The 24,945-nt window shown below is 39.9% G+C and overlaps 1 protein-coding gene across 11 annotated transcripts in view; it reads left to right on the forward strand.

The window, feature by feature from the left end:
* Nucleotides 1-24,945, forward strand: part of myo18ab (myosin XVIIIA b) — an 85,357-nt gene that overhangs the window by 35,030 nt on the left and 25,382 nt on the right. For all 11 annotated transcript variants that reach the window (XM_058413869.1, XM_058413870.1, XM_058413875.1 and 8 more), the window contains 22 exons: nucleotides 708-814; nucleotides 1,488-1,664; nucleotides 2,812-3,022; nucleotides 3,483-3,625; nucleotides 3,747-3,847; nucleotides 4,074-4,137; nucleotides 4,325-4,469; nucleotides 7,629-7,802; nucleotides 8,073-8,163; nucleotides 9,084-9,270; nucleotides 9,829-9,915; nucleotides 11,306-11,447; nucleotides 11,580-11,739; nucleotides 12,120-12,306; nucleotides 12,438-12,636; nucleotides 13,229-13,338; nucleotides 15,540-15,605; nucleotides 18,266-18,394; nucleotides 21,923-22,066; nucleotides 23,080-23,169; nucleotides 23,929-24,048; nucleotides 24,695-24,806. In XM_058413869.1, the coding sequence (XP_058269852.1) occupies nucleotides 708-814; nucleotides 1,488-1,664; nucleotides 2,812-3,022; nucleotides 3,483-3,625; nucleotides 3,747-3,847; nucleotides 4,074-4,137; nucleotides 4,325-4,469; nucleotides 7,629-7,802; nucleotides 8,073-8,163; nucleotides 9,084-9,270; nucleotides 9,829-9,915; nucleotides 11,306-11,447; nucleotides 11,580-11,739; nucleotides 12,120-12,306; nucleotides 12,438-12,636; nucleotides 13,229-13,338; nucleotides 15,540-15,605; nucleotides 18,266-18,394; nucleotides 21,923-22,066; nucleotides 23,080-23,169; nucleotides 23,929-24,048; nucleotides 24,695-24,806 (2,946 nt within the window). The remainder of the gene's footprint in view (nucleotides 1-707; nucleotides 815-1,487; nucleotides 1,665-2,811; nucleotides 3,023-3,482; nucleotides 3,626-3,746; nucleotides 3,848-4,073; nucleotides 4,138-4,324; nucleotides 4,470-7,628; nucleotides 7,803-8,072; nucleotides 8,164-9,083; nucleotides 9,271-9,828; nucleotides 9,916-11,305; nucleotides 11,448-11,579; nucleotides 11,740-12,119; nucleotides 12,307-12,437; nucleotides 12,637-13,228; nucleotides 13,339-15,539; nucleotides 15,606-18,265; nucleotides 18,395-21,922; nucleotides 22,067-23,079; nucleotides 23,170-23,928; nucleotides 24,049-24,694; nucleotides 24,807-24,945) is intronic.

Raw genomic sequence — 24,945 nt, forward strand, 5'->3', positions numbered from 1 at the left:
GACTTAAGTAATCCATATGTAATGACAACAAACAACAGTCAGTTGTTATTTTAAGACACGAAGGTCAGGTGTTCTGGAATAGTTCTTGCAAGAACAGTATTGTCAAGTGCATTTGCAAAACCCATCAAGCACCATGATGAAACTGGCTCACATGAAGACCATCCCAGTAAAGCAAGACCAAAACTTACCTCTGCTGCAGAGGAGAAGTTCATTTAGAGTTACCAGCCTCAGAAATCACCAATTAACAGCACCTCAGATTAGAGCCGTTATGAAGGCTTTACAGAGCATCAGTAGCAGACATGTCTCAATATCAACTGTTCAAACGAGATTATTGTGTATTTCGGCCGCCTTCAGTATTGTTTTACAATGTAGAAAGAAATAAAGACCATGAAAGACCATGGGATTAGAAGGTGTGTCCAAACTTTTGACAAATAGTGTATGTGAATGTTAATAATTAGGCAATAATTACAGTCTTATTTTAATATTTCAAGGTTACTTTGGTGACCCATTTCTTTCTTCTGGGCCAAAAACTTTTTAAGACTATATATCATTTAATTAACAAGAGCTTTTTTTTTTTTCAGTTAAATGGTAAATCTGCCCTTTGCTTGCTTTTACTTTCAGTGCCTTTACTTTTTTGCACTGGTTTAATTGCAAGCTGTTAGGGCTAAGCACATTTATAGTGGGTCTTTTTCCCCGCATCACTGTAGCCACTTTGCTGAAGACGGAGGCGGGCAGCATGCCAGAGGGGAAGGTGAAGATCAAACTGGAGCATGACGGGACAGTACTGGACGTGGATGAGGATGATGTGGAGAAGGTCAGGCTATGAGCAGTCTTTTTCTGTTTTTGTGTCACTGTGTGGCAGTAATGTGTGTTTGAATAGAGGAAGGTTTTGAAGAGGGCAGGTTTATTTGTGTCTTGTACAAGAAGCACAGGACGTGGTCAACAGAATTTTCAAGAATTTATCTGCTTTCTAAACTCAAGTAAGATGGACACACACACACACACGGAATGTTGTTTTGAACACTGACTGTAATTGTCTGAGAGCTCATTAATCCGTAACGGTAGAACATGTGCAATGAGAGTTTAATTTCACATTCATCCTGGCAGAGTTATTTATAAAATGCTTTTTATAATCTGAAAGTAGATTTTCAATTCGGTGTCTGAAGCATCTGTTTGATTAGATTGGATCCAGATCAATGGCTTGAATTAGTGCAGCTTTGACACCTTTAATTCCATTAAAAGTGTGTGTGTGTCAATCAGAAAGCAGCTGCATTGGGATGCTTTACTGCCGATACTGTTTATTAGTTCACTGTCTTATAAGGCAAAATTTAAAAAGCTATGAAGGCACCTTCAGGAAAACTGAGACAGAGGCAGCACATGTCAGCAGGTTGCCAGGTTGCTCTCTCTCCCTAAATTTCATTAAGTGAATTCATTGAGATTTCACTCCAGCCTCTAACACTGTTCATTGTCGACCTTTTCTCTCTCAGTCCAACCCTCCATCTTTTGACCGCTCTGAGGACTTGGCGACTCTGCTCTACCTGAACGAGTCGAGTGTGATGCACTGTCTGCGGCAGCGCTACGGAGGAAACCTCATCCACACTTACACTGGGCCCAGCATGGTGGTCATCAACCCCATCAGCGCTCCTTCCATGTACTCTGAGAAGGTAAAAACAACACAATGCTGTCTTCCTACTCAGATTTTTCTACTATCAAATGGCTCAACATTCTGCATTATTAATATACATAGTAGTGCATGTTTTAGACAGTCAACGTTGGCAGAATAGACCAGCAGCTCGAAGTGGCTAATCGGATCAATATTCTACTAAATCTAATGAAGGATCTTCTGAGTTTTATTATAAAATGTTAAGTTTAGGCTGTAGTATTTCTGTTGCTCATCAAACCTCATTCATACCCTGCTTTACAGATCAGGCTGTGTAGAAAGTTTAAAGACTTTTGCATTAATGTGGTATAAGGTATGTTAAAGGCAGACTTGATGCCAACATACTTTTCAGATTGCTAGCTGCTTTGCTTCCAAAGAGAAATCCGAAGTTATGTGCATACCTTTTAGTGTTGGCATTTTATAACCAGCCAGCCTGTGGGAAAATAATAAAAAGTTACTGCAATGTGGTCTACATTTATATGATGATTGGCTTTTGTTGGTGTATCTTTGTAGCTTTGGGGTTTTTGTCTTATTTCTAGACACCAATTGCATTGCCTTTAGACATTTTATTTTTTTTAAAAAATGCCTACTTTTGCTCACTGGGGGCTATAAAATGGTGGCACCACTTAATTGAGAACTGTCATTAATTAAATGCATAAGAATACACAAGTTTCCATGTTCCAACTGTTTTTGCTTTTGTTGATGCAGCTTATGTAACACACATTACTGAGTCGCCATTGTGAGCTCAGTGTGTATCTCATGACTCAGTTCAGAGCTACAAAAAATTGTTTTGGAAGCAAACTGCGACAATTTTGATCAGACAATCTTGGACTGGCTTTTCATTTCCTGTTGCTGTGTTGTAACCTGCATAAATGAAACCGACTGAGACCATAAAAACACGCCAGGGTTCAATTTACACAGACCAAATGCTGCATTCGTTAAAGCACCTTTTATACACCTTAGTTCATAACAGCTGACAAAACTGTCAGGTTTCTCCATGAGTCATTTTGATTTTAGTTGTTGGCGTGAATAAGGAAATTCCTCTTTTAGGAAGTTTTACTTTTTTTCAAATTTAGTTTCTCCTTTGTGTGAGAGTTTGTTTATAATGATTTTTAAAGAAAATAAATCTTACCCCATCCCTAATTTTTCAGGTGATGCACATGTTTAAAGGCTGCAGGCGTGAGGACACGGCACCTCATATCTATGCTGTGGCTCAGTCAGCCTACCGGAACCTTCTGACCACACGGCAGGACCAATCCATCGTTCTGCTTGGCAGAAGTGGCAGTGGCAAGACCACCAACTGCCAGCACCTGGTGCAGTACCTGCTCTCCATCGCTGGCAGCACCGGCAAGATCTTTTCAGGTAAGAGATGCTGAAAATATTAATGATCGATATAACAATAATAAATGATACATGGCTAAGCAGAGTGTAAAAATAGTAAGATTTTAATAATAAAGGAAGCACATATAGAGTATAGTGTTGTATAGTACTGTGTGGCAGACATATTGAGAAAAGTTACAGGTGGCAGTAAACCGCTGGCATTTGGTGGTGATTGATGGATGGAGGCTTTGCTAATGATGCACACCAGGCAAACTCTGATAATTAGCCTTGCTTATCAAAGGCACTATTAGGCCTCTTAATGATCCACTGAAGATTACATTGCTCAACTGAAGCTTTAAAGAGTCCAAGATGCTATCTGTATATGTTCACCTCTCACTGCTACACCTGGAAACACCACTTATGGGTCAATCGGGCAACGGCTCAAGTTAATTAGTGTGTGAGTAACTGGCTGTGTGTGTGTGGTGGGGGGGTTCCTTTATAGCGGAGAAATGGCAGGCAGTCTACACCATCCTGGAGGCTTTTGGGAACTGTGCTACCTCCATGAATTCAAATGCAAGCCGCTTCTCACAGATTGTCTCTCTGGACTTTGACCAAGCCGGCCAGGTGGCCTCTGCCTCCATCCAGGTACCACTTTACTTTTGAGTCATAAAAATGTACATACAGCTGGTCTTTATTTAAGCAGTGCTTCAATTCTACTCTGTAAAAAAAAAAAAAAAAAAAAATCTGCTTTGGCACGCCTGTGTAGACTATGCTGCTGGAGAAACTGAGGGTGGCCAAGAGGCCGGAGGCTGAGTCCGCTTATAATGTCTTTTATTACATGATGGCTGGGGCAGACAACACTCTCAGGTAAGTGTGTGTGTGTGTATTCATGACTTTACCCTGAAACAAGGCTCTGGAAATTACTCATTTCAGTAGCTGGAAAAAGTTACATTTCCTATAACCTTTTCATCGAGCAGTTCTATATCCAGTCTGTTTCGTTGGAGAAACACTGGCCAAAATGAATTTGGTCCCTGAGTGAAATTCACCCATGCATTTGTTTTCTTTTTTTTCTTTTTTTTTCTTCCCCTCACAGGACCGAGCTTCATTTTAACCACTTTGCTGAGAACAACACCTTTGGAATTATGCCTCAGTCAAAGGTAGAGCTCTTGCATGAACTCAAAGTATCTATCACACTGCTTTAAAGATGCTTTAACAAAGCCTTTAGCACACACTACACACAGACTTTCTGCTTAAAGATACCTGCTTCAAATTCATGTTCAAATTTCCAGGTTTAGTAGATGTTTGTGTACAGATGTGTTAATTGATGTGTGTGTGTGTGTGTAGTCTGAAGACAAGCAGAAGGCAGCACAACAGTTTATTAAGCTGCAGGCAGCTATGAAGGTGCTCGGTATCTCTGCTGATGAGCAGAAAGCTCTTTGGCTCATACTGGGGGCCATCTACCACCTGGGAGCTGCTGGAGCAACAAAAGGTGTGTGTGTGTGTGTGTGTGAGAGTGAATGAGTTGAAGTCTGTATTTGAATTCAGTCCAGATATTGTGCATCTTCAGACATATTATCAAACTAACACACACACTGGGTTATCTAATAATGACTGACAGTACCAATATCGTTCTAACATGCTCTAAGCCAATCAGTGCACAGATCGTGCTAGCACACACACACACACACACACACACACAAGCACACACAGTGAAAGCTGTTTTTTGAAAGCTGTGTGTGAGCATCAGATTCCCAGAACCTGAAACCTGGTTTATTAAGAGAGTGTTTATAAGAAGCAGGTGCTGTCAATATTAATAAAAAGCAATCATAAGGCTAAGAAAGGAACATGAGGAGATGATGCAGAAGACTGTAGGCTTGTGAGAGAGATGTGTTAGTGTGCTGTTTGTTTGAAACCCTGTTGGAAATAAATTGCTCTGTGTAATGGCTTCTTCGCCAGAAGCCCAGGATTGATGCACTAATAATAATCATCAGATTGCTCGGTCTCTACATGTGGCCCAACTGTTTGTTTTACTGCATTGCTGAAGGTTTGAAGGTTTGTCTGGCTACCATGTTGTTTTGTGTTGTATATAGTGAAGCAGTATGCAGTCCGGTCATAGAGACCGTAAAGGAGCTGATGGAGACGCAAGTTCTGTAGAATTACATTTTTACAGACTAACTGGAATCAAGTGCATTTTATTCATTTGAAGGATTGGTGAGAAATTCTCAGGGTGCTAAGACTGCTCATTGTTCGTAAAACAAATGAGAATTTCACATCACAGGTCCCTGAAAATGAACAACTAGTCATTCTGAATGCTAGATCTGAAAAGTTAAATCATATTAGCACATTTCCATGTTAAAATACAACCTATACAATGCCAGTGAAAACCACACTGACATCAAGCTCCTATGAAATATTCAACACAGATGTAATATTGCAGTGGACTGAGCATTTGTGACATTAAACCTATTAATTAACAATTAAACAATATTTCATTGTGTGTTGATTAATGCTGAATGTGGGCTATTTAACCGTCAAAAAATAAAACAGAGAACAACCATTAGAGGGCAGTATTACCCTTCCTTAAAGAGTCCCTAAAACCCAGGGCTGTCCACTATCAGCATTTTTGTGAGCCCTCGAGGGACCGTAATCTAAAGCCGTCCATTTTAAAACATATTATTGTCTACTTTATCAATTAACACCGTTTACCTAGAGGCTAAAATTACAGAAGAGCACTTAGTTAGCGTCTTAGATTTAAAAAGAACTCGCACAGGATTATCTCCCATCTAAATTTATCTATATGTCCTTAGTCTCTCATCCCCTTGAGACTCTTGTCTTCATGCTCCATCAATTTTTAAACTTTTAGCACTCTACACTGGGTGATACAGTTTGGGATTTGGAGTCAGTCTAAAGGAGGAGCACACTAAAGGTTAACACTCTGTGCTTTTTTTAGACGCAGGTCTGTCTGGCATCAGTGCAGCAGATCGGCATCCAATTAAACCAGTGTTTCATCTCTGGGTCTGGTGTAAATTCCAGATAGTGTGAAAATGTTGAATACGTGGTCCTACGGGCAAGTTCACACGGCCGAATAGAATGAGGCGGCAGGCTGTGTTTAGTGTGTGGGCCTTGAATTTAACCTTTCAGACAGAACAGGTGCAACACACAAACACACACACACACACACACACAAACATTTCGCACTGAGCGCCTGTGGCTGTGTTAGTTCCACAGACTTATCAGCCTTGGTGCAAATCACAGTGATAAAGCACTAATTATGTCTCGCTGAATGTTAGATAGTAAAACCACACTCATGAGTTCTGATCAGCCACAAAGCATGCGATTATAAATACACTTGATCATCATTGTTATTATTATTTAAACGTCATTTGTGTTGTATTTCCTTTAATACCTTTTCTATAATAATATTTATTTCATATTAAGGTCAGAGCCCCATCTGATTTTCTCTGTAAGATGAAGCTGAATCCACACAAAGCCTTTTTAATGACCATTTTATCCACTTTTGCAAAGGGTGCCAATAATTCTAGACACTTTTGATAGAATTTCAGCCCCGTGTCGACCAGTGTGTGCTTTCTGTTGTTGCACAATAATTATTTGCAGTATGTGTGTGTGTGAGTGAGCGAGAGAGTTATGTCTGTGTGTGTGTGTTAGTGATTTGTTTGTGTGTTAAAATGCTGGTGTTCTAACCTCCCCTTTTCCAATTGCATGTTGCATGCGACTGAATGCAGAGACTGAAGAAGGTAAAGAAAATAAAAAGCCCATAACCTCAATCAAACTTTTCTTTAACTCCATGTTTGAGTGGTATTTCTTAACGCCTTTATCGCTGCTGCCAGACATTTTCATTTGCATTTTTATTGTCTCCCGTCCTCTTTCTTCTTTGCCTCACTGTTGCTTTCTCTCTCTCTCTCTCTCTCTCTCTCTCTCTCTCTCTCTATCACTCGGTAGCCACGTCTCTGACTGTCTCAAAGCCAAGCTAAAACTTGGTGAAGGCAGAGTGTGGCATCAGAACTTTGTTGTCTTTTTAAGCTCCACTGCTCTCATGTTACCCCTCCAATCTCAACCCCCCTGCCCCCCCGTTCTCGCCCTCGTCTTGTAGACTTTTCAGTTCTGCAGTGCTTTTCTGTTGTTACCATCCAAAAAAGCAAGCTTGTCTGTTGTCTGGACTCGTTTGTGTTCAGCGTGTTGTTTTTTTCTGATAGAGGTTTTTCGTCTTCTGCATGAGCTGCTTTGGGTGCTGCCTTTACCATCTGCCAGCACTGCTTTATACACACTTTACTCTGGATTTTGTCATTTAAAAATTCGCAAACACTTTTTTTTTTTTTTTATAATTTAGTATTACAGATGCCATTATTTTAAAAGCAGATGCATTTTCTGTGATGAGGTTGGCTATTAAACCTCTCTAAAGAAAAACAATCTTTTTTATTACAGCCCTACTCTGGCTGTTTAATTCTATTTGTTAACATTAATTTGCTAAGACAATGATCAGAGACTAAAATTAAATGGAATGATGTCTGTGGTTTTTCCGAGCATCTTTCTGAAATGTAGTTCAGCCACAGAAAATACATCAGAAATGGCATTAAGCTCTCGAGTTCTCCAGCAAGACATCCCTCTAACACGTGCATATTTCTAACAGCCGGTCGAAAACAGTTTGCACGTCACGAGTGGGCGCAGAAGGCGGCCTACCTCCTGGGCTGCACCCTTGAAGAACTTTCCTCATCTATCTTCAAACATCATCCGAAAGGAACCCTGCAGAGATCTACCTCCTTCCGCCAGGGTCCGGATGACATCGGCGCTGGAGAAAGCCCAGGTGCACACCTTTCTGTTGCTAGCCCAGACACGCTAAACATAGCAAATAGCAAATAAAAAAAACCCACATAGACTACAAATGCCAAATTTTTTTATTTTATCACTGTAGCAGAAATGTACTTGCACACTAATTTTATGAATATAGATCATTCTTCACTGTTCTGATAGCAAGTGTTTTTAATGAGCTTTTCGTCTTTTGTGATTTGCCATGTGCACCTGAAGCTTATTTTCCTTGCTGTTGGTCTGAGCTAATGCTCTGTTGATGATTCAGGTACAAAGATCACAGCTCTGGAGTGTCTGGAGGCCATGGCTGCTGGGCTCTACACAGAACTCTTTACTCTCGTCATCTCCCTCATCAACCGGTCAGCTCCTTCTCTCATTTCCTCAATACTCAGCATGCCACTGCAGCCCTCACCCACAGAGGAACTTAATGGAGTGTGGCTGAGAGCTTTCACTTTGCGTGCATCTCCAAAGCGAGAAAGCATTTTCTTTTAGAAGCCCTTAGAAAACTTACTTTTATTTTCTTTTACAAATAAAATAAAAATAAGCGAGATGTCTAGAAGTATAACCTGATGGAACATATGTAAAACTTTAACTGTTTATGCAAAGATTATTTAAAAACATATCCTGATTCAATTTTAGGTTTCACACATTAATTTCACTTTCTCAAAATGTCACCTAATTACAAAAGCGAGTGGTTTGTCCCTGTGTGCCTAAAAGCAAAAATGCTAACAGTTAACATTCTCCTTTGAAAAAAAGAAAATTCATGTTAATGGTAAAAGTGATTATTTAATTATATTAAATGATTATTTTATTATATTACATATTTAATAAAAATTAAATAAAAATTTGTCAGAAAATATCTATCTATCTATCTATATATATATATATAATATAATTTTTTTTTTATTTGGGATTTCATGTTGACATTGTTATACTGGACATGCTAAATCAAGAAAGGCAAATTGTCTAGAGATCAACAAAATTAAAATGATAGTAATGCTCTCAAATGATGTAAGGGTGGTTTGTGATGTAAAAACAGCCTGAAGCCCTGCCTAAAAGTGTGTACAGTATTCATTAAAGCATTCAGGGCTACAGGATCGAACCAACACACTGCAGATATTTGGCTAATTAAAGCTTGTTTATAAATGTTGGCACAAATGCACGGGATTATTGCAAGAGATGGACCTCACTGAGATTGAGATTGATAAAAAAAAAAATCTTACAGATGTGCAGTGAATTGCAAGTTAGCATGTATATTGTGTCTATGTGTATATTTTAGAGCGCTGAAGTCCAGCCAGCACTCTCTCTGCTCTCTTCTAATTGTGGACACTCCGGGTTTTCAAAACCCTCGGCTGGCTAAGCGAGGTGCCACTTTTGAGGAGCTGTGCCATAACTATGCCCAGGAGCGCCTGCAGGCCCTGTTCCAAGAGCGCACGTTTGTACAGGAGCTGGAGCGATACAAGGAGGTACAACTGTATAGATGCACTCATGATCACTGTTGCTCCGCCCCCTTTAAAGATCAGAAAATATAATAATCCCTGTGCTTTACTGATTCATTCTGTCTTTAATTATCAAATGCTATAGAATTGATTGATTTGACAAATTATGTATATTGATTCAGAATTGATTTATATAACGTTTATTCTAATAAAATTTTGATACCGGTTTTTCACTTGCCTTGTGACCAGATGAAATAAAGTCTAGGATGAAAGTGAGATTAACTGCTTGCATAAATCAGGTCAATACTAACTTCTATCTCTCTAGAATACTGTGTCTCTTGTATCTGATAACATTTCGAATAGTGAGACAGTTTTAGCAGAAACTATAGAGATGATGAAGACTGAAGATGTTATAAATGTTGTATGAGATTGACTCATCTTTCTTGCTTTAATTGTGTTCAGTAAGACATTCCAGTTTAGTCATTGGTCACAGGGTAAGAAAATAAACTACTCACAAACCTGCAAAATCAAAATCAATCATGTCCTAATCAGTAGTGAACTAATGACCCCTCTGTTCCCATTTAGGAAAACATAGAGCTTGCATTAGATGACATAGAGCCCAGTACATCCTTATCTGTAGCAGCTATAGACCAGGCTTCAACCCAAGCGCTGGTAAGCACCATCTCCTTCCCAGGTGTGCCTTGCTGTCTGTCCATCAATGCAGATTAGCATGGCGATCTTTCTCCCTCCATGCTCTGGGCTCTTCTTGAACCAGTGAGACGCACAAACGTAGCAGTTGCCATTTGCATGATGCGCCTATTTATTTATTTTCTTTGCCTTTTCCCACTTTGTGGATGCCTGCTCCATCTCATTTAAAGTGATTGTTGTAATGATTGTTAATGCATAATGTAGGTTTGTTTATACCTCCTCCTGTGTCCAACATAATAATGACAATAACGACAGTGGAGTATCTCTGTGTGGATTTTCTCTCTCTACAACACATGCATATTTTCTTATTTCTCTTGAACAGACAGCCACAAATTGATTTGAATACCTACTCAAATAAAATGCGTTTACAATTGCACCTTTTAATACGTTCACATAGCAGTGAGGCTGTAAATCTATCCTTCCTTTGACAGAACAGCCATTAGGAGCTTTCTTCATATCTTCTCTATATCGCAGGAACCGTCAAAACTGTCATAAAATCATGAAGAAATGGGTATTACAGCTAAATGGCTTTAGAGCACTGACTTTCTTTTTATATTCAGTTACAAAATTGGTATATAGGTTTTAGATATTTTCTTAAAAAAAAAAAAAAGAATGCCATTAATCCATTAGTAAGATCTGTATTTCTGCATTAAGTCATTTTAAGTACAATGTAATGTTTTCTTTTAATGTTAGCTTTCTTTCTTTATTGAATTGAATTGAATTGAATTTATTTTTATTTTATTTTATTTAACGTTTTTTAATTATGTCCCCCCTTTTAATATTATAAGAAGCATGAGATTTATACTTTTATTTTAACATATATTGTGGACCAAGAGTAAGTATTCTTGCAGTAATCATTTAAAAAATTATGAAAAGTTTACATACATTCAGTTAATGGAATTTCTTCAGTTCACACAAGTTTTTAAATATAAATGTAAAGAACTGGGCTCATTGAAATTTATTTATTGATTGATTGATTTACTTTTTTTTTTTTTTATAAACATTCCACCGAAATGTTATGAAATCGACTAATAAAATTTTGTGCTCATTCCCAACACTGGAGTAAACCATAAACGAGGAGAAGAAAAAATGGCAAGCCATTACTGGCTCTAATTGCTTAAGTGGACAGCCAGAGTGCAAAGTTTAAAATTGCCTGCCTGACTGCCCTGGAGCGTTTCTTTAATGCGAGGCTTTTAATGAGGAATCTCAGGCTAATGGCTCATCTTTTGCTTGTGTGGAGTTAAGATGATTAGGCTTTTGTGGCTCATGCTTTTCCTTTTGTGCTTTCCAATGAGTGCTCAGCAGTGCCGTCTTTCTGAACCATGAACGGTATGTTTGTGTGTGTGTGTGTCAGGTGAGGACGCTGGCGAGGACTGATGAGGCACGTGGATTGCTGTGGCTGATGGAGGAAGAGGCTTTGCAGCCTGGGGGCTCTGAAGAAACTCTACTGGAACGCCTTTTCAGCTATTATGGCCCCACAGAGGGAGAAGTCAAAGGTCAGCATCATCTCTTGGCACATGCCCTCACCATTAGCAGCACAGCTCCTCCAGAATCCCTTACAGATACAGGATATGGGATTGTGCATGCACATGTTTTTTGATTCCATGCTTTTTTCCCCCCTCATGCAGGTCATAACCTGCTGCTGAAGAGTGAGAAACCACATCACTTTCTGCTGGGGCATAGTCATGGCACAGACTGGGTGGAGTATGATGTTCTGGGCTGGTTGAGCCATGCCAAGCAGAACCCAGCTTCCCAGAATGCTGTCACTCTGTTGCAGGACTCGCAGAAGTAAGACACAGTTCTTAATGATCAGCAGCAAAGTTCATTTTAATACGTTCTTTTATACTGAGATAAGTCTCTCATGATATTTTAGTATCTAATGGACTGTTTTAGAGTAAATTCTGGTACATAAAAAAATGTGTCGCTTGAATTATTACACCGAGACCTCGAACGAGCACCAGGAGTCTCGCTAAAAAAAAGAACTGGTGAGGGCAAACAATCAGCAACTATTTCTTTTAACACTCATCTGTCACTGAGCATTAGGACTATATAACAGAGGACTGTGTTCCTGCTGGCCATTGTGTACTTGGCAAAAGGTTTTCTGTCTCGCTGTTTAATTTGTTAGACATGACATTAACCTTTTTCTACTTTTTGATTTTACTGCTCAGGAAGAACATCAGTGGACTGTTCATGGGGCGTTCAGGAGGTGCCACAGTGCTTTCAGGCTCCATTGCCGGCCTTGAAGGAGTCTCTCAGCTGGCCCTGCGTCGAGCCACCAGCATAAGGAAGACTTTCACCACTGGCATGGCTGCCGTCAAAAAGAAGTCCTTGTGCATCCAGATCAAGCTACAAGTGGTCTGTACAAACCTTTGGAGAATGTGTATAGTGTAGTCAGTAATGTTTAACTGTATTATGAGACAACCTGAAAAAAAAAAACATCAATGGTGGAGGTAAATCTATTGTCTGATCTGTGCTTGCTCCACCAGGATGCTCTGATAGACACAGTAAGGCGTTCCCGGGTGCATTTTGTGCACTGCCTGCTGCCCAAAGCGGAGGCCCTAAGTGGAGAGCCTCGTGTTCATGGAGAAAGCTGTGACACAGGGCTCATGCAGCTAGATGTGGTGCTGCTGCGTGCTCAACTACGAGGTTCCAAATTGCTTGATGCTCTGCGCATATATCGCCAAGGTAGGACAGATGAGTATGATGATACACATCCACCTGGATGCTAATGTCTCTAATGTCATGCCAGTAGATTGTATATAAAATGAGGTGTTCTTCAAATACTTCAGAATCCACACTGACTTGTTTTGTTTCTGATTTATATTTAGTCTACTAATACTTCTCCTAGCACTACACATTTCTGAGACCTGATTTTCAGTGATTTGGTAATGGTGTGGGATTGATGAGTGTGGTTGAGTCAGTTTCGAGTGTACGAGTTTCATTTTTCATGAAAGCTGGATTTGCTCTTTAAAGGTAGATTGATGCTGTAAGCAGTAAAGTTAAGTGAGCTTGTATTCAAGAACACCTGTGGAGTTATGTTGTTTAGTTAGATATAATTTCCATAAATTCTGCAGCAAAATCAGCAAAGCGTGTCATTGTAAAGCTGCTTGTTCCCAAAGCCAAGCTTAGAATCAGCAGAAATCTGTGGAGATTTGCCCATGAAATATACCTTGTACTTTGGCCATGTCCTTGTGTTGAACTGGCACAGGGAAGTCTCTCATAAAGCTTATAAACCTCACTCAGTCAGCTCAGCCTCTGGCTCTCCTCTCTCTTCAAGGTTACCCTGATCACATGGTGTTCTCCGAGTTCCGCCGGCGCTTCGATGTTCTAGCACCCCACCTGACTAAAAAGCACGGACGCAACTATATTGTGACAGATGAGAAAAGGGTGAGTCACTGTGTGTGTGTGTGTGTGTGTGTGTGTGTTCGCTCCACTCTGCTTTTCCTCCATTAGCTGCCCTACTGTGTAATTGATTATGACAACGCCGGTGGCCCTGAGCTGAGTAATGGCCAGCTCTGCTCCTCGTCCTTCTTTCCGTCTCTGCTGTCTCAGCAGCAGGACAATAAAACAACTTTAATCAAAGACCTCAGTGAAACCTATATGAGAACCATCTCATCCTCCTTGTTAAATTTGCCTCAGGGATATAGAAAATCTCAGGGCCAAGACTAGAGTGGTTATTATATATTATGAAGAATATTGTGAACTATAGAACTAAGCCCAATGCTGCTTCCTCCATATGCAACAGAGGCTTAATGGGATTCAAGATACACATCCCTGTTTTTAATAATCCTCATCAAATTTGATTTAGCATTTAAAAACTTGTGCAAGAGATATTTGGATGAATATTCATTTGCAAGCTATATTTTGTCTAGCTTGTCTGTAGTTCCTAAACAGTTATTACTAACAAGATTTGTTTTATGTTTTTCTACACTGAGATTATATTCCCAACTCTCTTATTATAGAAGTGTAAGAGCAATTTCTTTGGAAATTAAGCTTCAAGTCTGAGTAATTCATCCTTCAAGGAAGAGGCAATACAATTCTGGCTCTGCAGGTTAATCCTCAGTTAAAGCATTAAGTTACTGGAATTAATCAGTACTGTATTGCTCTCTTGTTGGTGTTCATATCTGTCCTATCATAAGACATTATTATTATTATTATCATTATTATTATACTGTAACAGTTCTAGTTTTGAACTTGTGTTATCGGATGTTTTAAAGCTACTTGTTGATGGATTTTACTAGCTGAATTTGCATTTTTTCCCCCTAATTCTTTCTTAGTAGAAATTATTTAGTTAGTCTGTGTGTTAATAGCACATGCAGAGACAACTACAGAAATTAGATATAAAAACACTGGAGTATTTCTTTAACCCAGCTTCTCTGAGCTTTTCTGACTGAATTGAAATAGTCAGAAGTTTTCTTCGAAAGCCTCAGAGAAGTCTCAGTGTCTCTGAGAAATAAATGGAAACTAGGACTGTTTTTATAACAGGAAAATGAGTAGCAGATATTGCAGCTAATTGTTTATGATGTTGTAATATTATTGTATTGTAATATGTTTTATAATATAGCTTAGTTGCTTTTTAGTTACTCTATAAGTATTTAAACATGTGTTTTCTTTAAAAATAAATCTTGTCATCCCAAGCAGTATAGATGTGTCACAACAACCTGATCTCTTTGTGATCAGTAAAAATATGCTGTTGCTCTGGATGTGATTTTCGCAGTGGAGCTCACTTTGAAGCAATCTGTAAAAGTGCATTCTTATTGGCTTGGTAATGGCATATGAAGAAACAGTGACTTGGGAACACTGCTAGAGAAACACCATCTGACTTGAGTGCGCACTTCAGCTACACCGTAATGCAAGAGGGGAGTTGGAATAGGGAGGTAGTTTTTAACGTTCCTGTGAAGTGCCTTGAAACATGCAGTATGTTGATGCACAATCCACTGAAACAGGAAGCACTCCAGTGGCTCCTCCCCCTTTTTAAACAGCCTCTAACGTTGAGCTTAGCTCACAGTCCGGGCTAAACCGTACTTGAAGGTCTACAGATCATGGAGGTGAGCCTGAGCAATAAGGATACATTGGATTCACTTGTGGAGGATTTCTCTCACAAAGCCATGAGCTGGCACAAATACCGCCTACTTCAATGTGATTAAATTTAAGCCATTTCCTTCTTAAACAACTAAGAACTGGAAAATGTTTATGTTCAAAGGCACCATGTGTGAACCATGTTTGGTGGTATGATTTCTTTCGCTCAAGAATGGTCAACTTTTGCAAAGTGATCTTTATAATGTTTATAAAGGGTAGACGCTTGAGATTCTAGAGATTATTTGATTGGACAGTGAATCTGCTGTGAAGCTGAAGTACAGAATGATACCATCAATATTGTTGATTAGCTTATATATATAGATCTAATTCAGTTAAGACTAATTCATACTGAAAGAAACTTTTTAATTTCACGAGGATGAGTGCATGTAAATAAACATATAGGGTCCCAGTGTCAACACATGGAGCAATGCAGAGTAATGATAAGGGTATAAGATGCACTGTGTACTGAACTTTCTGCACCTGATGCCATGCGTATGTTTGTGTTTCAGGCTGTGGAAGAGCTCCTGGAGTTTCTGGAGCTGGAGAAGAGCAGCTATCACATGGGTTTGAGCAGGGTAAGTAGCAACACATTGACACTCTGATCACAGGCTTTGTTTAATTTCATACTTTGAAGTCTCTTATCCAGTGATAACCTTCAGGTGAGATGCTCTCATGTGTATTCAGCAAACCTCTATTATGGATCAGTGCATAGTGTAAGCATGTAGCATACAGAATCAGGGCAGGGATCAGTTCTGAACAGATGGTATGATTTCCATTTAGATTACCAAATCATTTGGTTTCCCTCTACACCACTCAGACATACTGCCTCTAATCCATGCTGCCATCCTTCTCACAGCTGGAAAAAAAAACAGTGCAGCAGCCAGTAGGGAGATGAGCCAAAAGGTTGTTCCTGCTCTAACTTTCATTGAGGTGATGCGACTTTTGTAACTATTATTTGCTGGAGCCTTGGAGCATGAAAAACAATTAAGAAACATTTGCTTCTCTCATTGACCAGTCATGACTAGGGCCTGGAAGCTTCTGCTGCTCTCAGTCATCCTCCATGACTTGTGCAATTAAAGTTGAATTTGTCTCCTTTCCTCCTGAAAGACAACTCTCCAATCGGGGCACTCTCTATACCAGTAACCCACAATCAACATCCATTAGCTCAGTGAGATCAAGAAGAAAAAGCCTGCATAGCAGTAGGCTCATAAATGGCTGATGGGATGGGGGGGATAAAAGTGCACATGGGTTAAACCTTTACAGAGGTTTACAATTCCATAAGATAGGAGAAAAGAGAGCAAAATTGGCTGTGCTTTCTGGAGGGACGGTGTGCTCTCTGTTCCCTGTTAATCACACTAATTGTGGGCTATAAGCTTATGTATGTGGAAGAGGGCAGAGTGCTTTCCTCCTATGTTATGTTACAATGTGATGCAGCAGTTTTTTAAAGCTGGCTTTACATCAGAGGAAGCCATATGTCCACCTTTCACTCTCCCTGGTTGCTGTCATATGATATATAATGGGGAAGAGAAGTTTAGTTTTTGCACTATAGTATTAGGATCATTGTTAGTCCCTGCTCTAGAATTAGTATTTTTATGAAGCAGAACATCAGCTTGTCATACTGAAATGAACAGCGTGTGCTTTCACCAGTAAATGGTGAAAAAAGGTTTGAAGTGCAAAATTGTACTTTCAATGCAAAACTGGATTAAAAAGCTACAATCATATTAATAATACATTTGTTCTTCAAAGCAAAAGAACAAAAATACTGCAGCATGAGTATTTCATTGCAGTTGGCAGTTTAATAAGAGATGTACCTATTATCTCTAAAAACAGAGGTTTTGTGGTGCAGTTTGTCTGGGATGATAATGCCTTCCCACAAGTAAGCCCAGAATCATTCATGGCTACAGACATATATTTGGGCCAAGTGTGGAAAAACAGCTTGAGGGCATCAGCATGAATGAATTGATGATGTTCAGTGAACATTGGATTATTATGTGGAGTCCTTGCAGATGGAGGTAAGAAATGAAACACACAATGTGGGTGTCGGCATTGTTTAGCCCTACAGGACTGTAGCTGAGAGTGTAGCTGTTTGGGATTTACTTTGATATACGACCTCTGAATAAGATTTCTCCCACTTCCACCATAAGTCAAAATGCTCTCTTTCGAGTTTTTTTTTTTCCCTCCGTCTCGTTATTTTCTCGGAAAGTATGACGAGATGAGCTTCATGACCCATCTGACAAAGTCGTTCTGCTCAGATAACCATGCTGACCTTCAGCTGTCAGTATCGGAGCAGCCATGCAATGTAGCAGATGAAGGATTCGGGGCTGCTTGCTGACCCAAATGGCAACCCTTGGTGTTGCTTAGTGGTTTCATCAGCATTTTTCATCATGGGTGTCAACACGCACTGTTGCAGCTAACTAGAGTGTCCTAAAAATGCGCTGCAATGATGGGATGTAAAAATAGATGCAAAAAGGGTGGTGTCCTAGTAAATGAATTATGAAGGCTCGGAAGATCATATGGTATTGTTCCAAAACCCTCCACTCATCTCCAGGATGCTGTGTGTCTTAATAGAAAAACAGCAAATCCGTGGCACAGAAACGCTGCCTGGTTTTGATCTGTAGTAGAAAATTGTGCTGTGGCGCAAGTGCAGATAAAAGCTCAATCAAGAGACATTTGCTGCCATCATTACTGATGTGGTGTAATTTAATCAGCCGATACTCAGAACCTCTGCTCTGTGCTCTCGGCGTACTTACTGGCTGTTAAATTCTTTGTACAGCGAGGGCAGTAAACAAGCCTGCAGCTTTAACGCTGCCTTTAATGCTGTTAACATGTTAAAGCTGTTAGAATCTGCAGGGATTGCTGAATGAAAATGCAGAAAACCAAGAATATATTGTGCTTCTATCCCCCCCACACACACACTTGTGTTGCTTTATCAAGATGGACACATGATGCAAGAACATCATGGTTTTCCCTGCCTATTTTTTTGTCGTAGAGAAGAGATGAAAAAAGAAAGGAAACCAATTTTTGGCCACTATCTATGTGCATCGTTGCTCTTTATTTGCATGTCACCTTGAAGTATTTTTTATTTCGTACAAATAGAACATGTTCAGAATGAGAGAGATGCTCGTTGTAGTGGATGTGCTTTAGAGAAAGCACTCTGTGACTATTCCAATAAAGTACGAGTCAAATATCGGTGTTTTTAAGAGCTGTAGATCTTACAGATGTGCTCTGCATGCAGGTCTTCTTCAGGGCAGGTGTTCTGGCTAAGCTGGAGGAACAGAGGGATCTTCAGACCAGACGCAACATCACTCTCTTCCAGGCCACATGCAGGGGATACCTTGCCCGGCAAGCCTTCAAAAAGAGGAAGGTGAGTGCCCATAGAACTTTAATAGCGTCCCCTATTAAATAATTTATTAGAATAAAATTAAAGCAATCAAAATGAGAGTCTGAATTATATTTTGTTCCTGGGCACGCTTTTGAAGAGAGAGCCCTCCATGGTGAGTGCATGTCCATCTGCCGTAGGATTTGCCCATCAGGACTAAATCAGGATTTCATCAGAGCAGCCCATAATAAATCCCACAGGCTGTGCCCTCAGCTGGCAGATAACATTCAATCTGACTGTCTTCTGGGACACGCTGCCTCTCACTCAGCCCTCCATCATGGCTGGATCGATCCTAGCTTGCTTGTGTCCCCTTTCACCCCCACCCTCACCCTCTGGTACCCTGTGTACATTTATGCCTCTGTTCACTCTCTGTTTCAGTCTAAAATCGATATGAATGTATTTCTATGGAGACATGTGGGCAAATGAAAAAGTAGTCTAATACTACAGCAGAAAGGATGAAGACCTGTTTTATCATTTCACCTCACGAAAAAATGGTTTCATCAAAACGGATACCTGTCTGATGAGTCGGACTTATTTGGTTAGCTAAGATTTTTCAGAAATATTTATGGTCTGAATTGACATTTGAATATGAAGACATATTCTCCCACACACACACTCACTACTTCGTTTTCATTCTTTCTTGCTTCCCTCTTCCCTTTCTCTGATTGAGAAAATAAAGTCCAGCACATAGCTGTTGTATAACCCTCCCACTATCATTACTCTGTGGTGCATGAAAGATATTCAATTTAACTGTTAAATGACTTTCTATTTACAGTCAAAGAGGTATATGATGGCTTTGTGATGTGGTATTTTCATCAATATTTTTACACACCTGATGTGAGTAGCACAGTAGAGCAGTGGTGGCTCAAGTGGTTAAGGCTCTGGGCCTTTGAATGGAAGGTCTGGGTTCAAGCCCCAGCTTGGCTGACCATGCGCTCTTACACCAACCTCCAAATTTGGAACATACGAAGAAAGAATTTTTACTGTGCTGTAATGGAGATGTGACAAATAAAGGCTTCTTCTTTCAAATGAATATTTTTCTTGGTTAAAGTGAGGAAAGGGACAAGACGTTACCTTGTTGATGATTCCGGCTCTTCTCTATAGAGTTTACCTGGACCCTGTGGTTTAATAGAGCTTTTTGTTTGTGTGAACATTTTTGCTGAAGTTGTTTTGTAGGTATAAAATGTATCTATAAAAGGTTTACACAATATCATTGTTTTTCAATTCACTTATGCGTAAAGGAGGCAGAATGTATTTTAGATTTCTGGGTTAAATCCATCCTAGATTGTGACATTTACTGGGGAGCAGAAGTACTCTGAAATTGCCCTCTGTACCTGTTATTTTACCCACAAATCCTATTGATGGAACAGATTTGCTTCACAAGGCTTTTTCAGAGAAGGAGGTGTGTGAAAAGCCTGGTTGTGGCGAGGTTTTTTTTTTTTCTGCAGCCTTCAGCTAATTAAACAGTTTGTGTTTAGATGTAGGCAGGATGAGGAACACTGCACAAGAACTGAAATAGTTAGTTTTTCATTAACTCTGTACGAGACTGTTGAATTGAAGTAGTCTTACTTCATCTTGGGGGGAAAAAAACGAACATACTGCCACGATTAACATTTGATTTTCTTGTTCTCTCTACTGTTTTGGAGCTGGATTGCAGTTCTTGAAATAGAGATGTTTCCGAAAGAGCTTGGAGCTTGGAGCGATAATGGAGCTCTGATAAACGTATCATGAACTGAATTCTTAGCTGAGAGTTGTGTTGATTGGGAAATCTAAATGGCAGTGACGAAAAAATATGCAATCACTGAATAAATCGCTTACATTTCAAACCTTGTTTAGAATTCTTGGATAGTTAACACTGTTGATCTGTAAATTGTCTCCGTATTTCTTCACCCATCCATGCAGCCTTTTCAGAACTTCCTTTTTATCACCTTACTTCATGCAGGAAGAAGGATTTAAATCAACGGAACATAACGACAGCCAATTTACTCCCATGTCTAGATTCCTGCATTTAGGTAGACAGTTTATTCGCCTCAACCCAGCTGACAGAAACACGACGACATCATGGTGTCTGTTGTTACAAATATGTGACTGTGGATTCTAATGATATGTATGTACTGTAGGTGCCTGTCAGAAATGTGCATGCAAATAAAAGCCACCTGCTGCTTCACATTAGAGTTCAAACGAGCTCAGGCCCCTGTGTGTGTAGGGCTGCGCGAGAGCGAACAGATACAATTTTGTTGCGTGTTAAGACTCTTGCTGTGTGACAGATTACCCGAAGGCCATTACCAGCTCTCACGACCACAGGCTGAATTTTGCCACTCTAATTGGATTTCCATATAATCTGCTCTCATTGAAGATACGCGTGTTTCTGCAGCCAGGAAACCATATAGCAGTTTAAATTAGCTGCCGAGCGGTATTGATGTGCAATTTAATTATCCACAAGGGCTTTGGATCTGCTTCATAGTTCAGGGTTGAGGAACTCTCAGTAAGGAGAAAGGCTTTCTCTATAGACTGGAGGGTTCACAAGTCCCAACTCCAGAGATCTGGACCTTCCTCCGCTCGGCTGTTATCTTCATGTTCCCTCTGCAGTGGAGCTAGACAGAGCTGCTGCTCTTTTACTCATTCTTAACCAAAGCTTTACATAATGACAGATTCCAAACGAAGAGCAGAACAACTACACAAAAAGTATTTTTAATTGTGAAGAGATTTTGTGGTAGAAATGTGGCAGCAGTGTCAAAAAGAGGGAGAGGGAAGCATGTCTAATGATCTTTAATTCTTTTATTTTGCATTGTTTAAGGTGACACAGATCGTTTTCCTGAATAATCTGTAGTGCTTAACAAGTGTCTAGATACTTCTAGAAAACATTATTATTAAACATTCAATAAGATTCACTTCCTTATTTCCTCATTTCTGGGGAGGCTTTACACTAGATATTGGAGCGTGGGTTTGGACATTAATGTGCATTCAGCTACAATTCTGTGTTCCAGTTCATTCTACACATGTTCAGTGGTGTTGAGGTCAAGGCTTCCACACCAAACTTATAACAACAATGTCTTCATGGAACTTTCTTGGTGCTCAGGGTCAGTGTCATGCTGGAGCATGTTTGAGCCACATAGTTCCACCGAAGGGGAATTTTTAATGCTTAAGACATCCTGAACAATTGTACACTTCCAAATTTGTGGCAAAAGTTCCATACATGACTGTGATGGTCAGGTTTTAACAAACCCTTGGCCATGTAGTGTATGTTGTACCGGGTTAGTATTTGTCACCCTCGTAGTTGGACCTGCTGATTTGGGAGTACAAAGTTCCACATTTGGGAGCTGCCTTTTTTTTTTTTTAACTGCATGATGTGTTGGTTTATTATATTAACAAAATAGGAAGAGTATTGAAAGACATTTCAGTGTCTGGTGTGCTGGTAATTCACATACCACTACTGTGAGGTTATATCAGCTGGATGTTCAGCGTTTTTGAATGTTGCAAATCTGTTCCATCCCACATACTTCTCTTTTGCAGATCCAAGACCTGGCTATCCGCTGCATCCAAAAGAACATCAAGAAGAACCGGGGCGTGAAGGACTGGCCCTGGTGGAAGGTCTTCACTACTGTGCGGCCTCTCATCCAAGTGCAGCTCAGCGAGGAGCAGATCCGTGGCAAAGATGTAAGTTACTGCTTATTTATCAGTCCATTTTCACTGTTTGAAATAATTGGTGCTATCCATCTATTTAAACTGTCCCAGTGGAGAATTGGGAAATGCTTCATACACAGCTGAGAAGCTATCAAATTGTATTTGTATCTTTATCTTTTTCTCTCCATGGATTTGTCTTTGTTTTGTTTAAGTTTTGTCTCAATTTCTTTCTCTCTGCTTGCACCTGCTCCACCTTTTGAATAGTGCCCTCTCCAGACACTTCAAAAGCACTAAATCTTTGTGCCATGTCTAGGTTTTGGCATTTGACAGTGGCAGAGCTGCACATAAAGCCCATGTGGATGGTTCCTCTTAGTTGCTCTTCCCTGTCAGAGTCCCTCCTGAATTCTAGCCTCTCAGAATTCGTTAAGGCCCAGCTAAAGCACTCGGACGCTTTGATTCCTGCCTTTGCAGTTTAGGCCCGGCGTGACTGTTTGTAAAAGAAAATGTGTGAATATATTACCTGTGTACTTTCTGCCTCCTAGCTCTTTTGGGATGCATAGTGACATAGAGATGCTGCTTGGATCAAATTCATGTTCTTGTGAGAGACTGCAGTGAGCCTGCAAGTCAGCAGGGGTGTACATGTTTATACACGGTACATCCATTTGGCTGCGTCTTGCTGAATGTTGTGTGCAAGTAGTGAGGTGTGCTGAGAGAGAGAGAGAGAGAGAGAGAGAGAGAGAGAGATATCTGGGTGCTGACTCTAGCTCAGGGAAGGCTAATTTAAAAAGAACAGAACTGCTAACTCCTTTAGCCAGATGGTATGCAGAGCCACCCCTGGTCACCTTCAGCATTCAGGTGAGAGAAGAAAAGACTGAAGGAAATGGTGCAGAGAGGTTTTTTGGGTTTTTTTTTTTTTTGTAATATTTATGCTTCTGAATGAATTGTCTCTCTCTGACTGTCCTTTTTTTTACTGTCCATCAGTTCAGTGTCTCTGATGGCGAATGTTCACTCTGACTGTCTCCTTTTGTTTGACTGATTTTTCTCAGGAGGAAATTCAGCAGCTGAAACTGAAGCTGGAGAAAGTGGAGAAGGAGAGAAATGAACTGCGACTCAACACTGATCGTTTAGAGAGCAGGGTGAAGTTCACATGCATTTCACTGGGTTCCAAAAAAGACTGGATTAATGCAATGCTGATAATAGTATTCTTGTTATTACTGATATAATGTGTTATTATAATAATAATTATAATAACATTGAAAATAATAATAATAATAATGATGATAATGATGATAATGACTGATGATTATAATAAAAAAATAATAATTATAATTATTATTATAGCATTGATGATAATAATAATAATTTTTAATAATTAAATAATTTGGCAAACAAAAATAAGTCATATTTAAATCAAAATATGATTGAAAGGGATATTTTACATGAATATTATTTAATGATTTTAACATTTAAAAAGGCTTTTGAAAGAGAGATTTAATGCACAAGACAAAAAACATCCAATATTCAATATCTAGGTCTAGCTGCATTGCTGTGAATAATTTTTAATTAAAGAAGCCATGATCATTGAAACATAATTAATTACACAGCCTTAGTAGAATGTGAAGGTTTATATGTTTTTTTTTTAATCATGGGATTGCATGCAGTCTAACACGCACACACACACACTCGCGCGCACACACACACTCGCGCACACACACTAACACACATGCACTGACCACCTCCTATGACATAGCTAAAACAGCTATGTCAAAGCTAACAGCTTTGTGTCACATAACTAGGGCATGATGTTAAGGAGCAGCATCGGGACTGATTCACTACAATCTGAGTTCATTTAAGGCACGAATGATAGCAAGCTCCTGCATTTCTGTGTGTTTTAGATCACAGAGCTGTCATCAGAGCTCGCTGATGAAAGGAACACGGGCGAGTCTGCCTCTCAGCTGCTCGAGTCCGAGACCTCCGAGAGACTACGATTGGAGAAGGACATGAAAGACCTTCAGGTACCTACAGAACTGCTGTGACGCACTCACTTTGCAGTATAGTTGAAACTTGACAGAATAATTTGCAGGGCAACTCCATGTCTTTGAGTGTTTTGAATACCCTGGGATAATAAAGAATAGTAATGTCAATAATAAAATGATACTGTGTGTACTTTACCGTGTTCCCAAGTGACTGCCATGTGGGGGCGCAAGCGACAGCTATTGTTATTTCTTGTGGTTGTGCACTGTCTGGATTTTAAATCTTCAGTTTAGAGGCAAATCGTATGCAGTAATGTGTTGAATAATGTAAAACTTTACTGACAGTAAATACGCTGAACTAAATGTTGCTTATCGCCCTGCAGCAGTGCCGCCTCTGTCGCCGGTGTCACAAACTTAAAACATAAGACATGAATCGTTGCACATCACTTGCTAGTGTGATCGCAGGGGTAGACAGATGGTGTGTTTGTTTATGTGTGTGTGTAAGAGAAAGAGAGAGAGAGAGAAAGAGGAGGGAGGTTCTGTACTTGTCTCTGCTGTTCTGTATGCACAGTACATATGTGTTTTTATTTGTTTGGCTGCATTGGCCTATGAGGTACAGAGCTCTCCTTTTCGAGCAGATGGTATTTACCAGCAAATCTAAGTGTGTGTGTGTGTTCGCTCATGTCAGGCCAAGTATGACTCTATGAAGAAGCAGATGGAGTCTATGGAGATGGAGGTGATGGAGACTCGGCTCATACACGCCTCCGAGCTTAACGGAGAGATGGACGATGATGACACAGGCAAGTAACAGTACTTCCTGCTCAAAGCACTCAAGCATATATAGAAAACGCGCCACTGTCATTTCACTGTAACTCCAGAGACGGAGGATGAGGTATATTACCAACTCTTCAGCTATTAGCACGCTACGTAAGGAGCAGA

The sequence above is a fragment of the Hemibagrus wyckioides genome, linkage group LG17 (assembly GCF_019097595.1).
Source record: "Hemibagrus wyckioides isolate EC202008001 linkage group LG17, SWU_Hwy_1.0, whole genome shotgun sequence".
NCBI lineage: Eukaryota > Metazoa > Chordata > Actinopteri > Siluriformes > Bagridae > Hemibagrus > Hemibagrus wyckioides.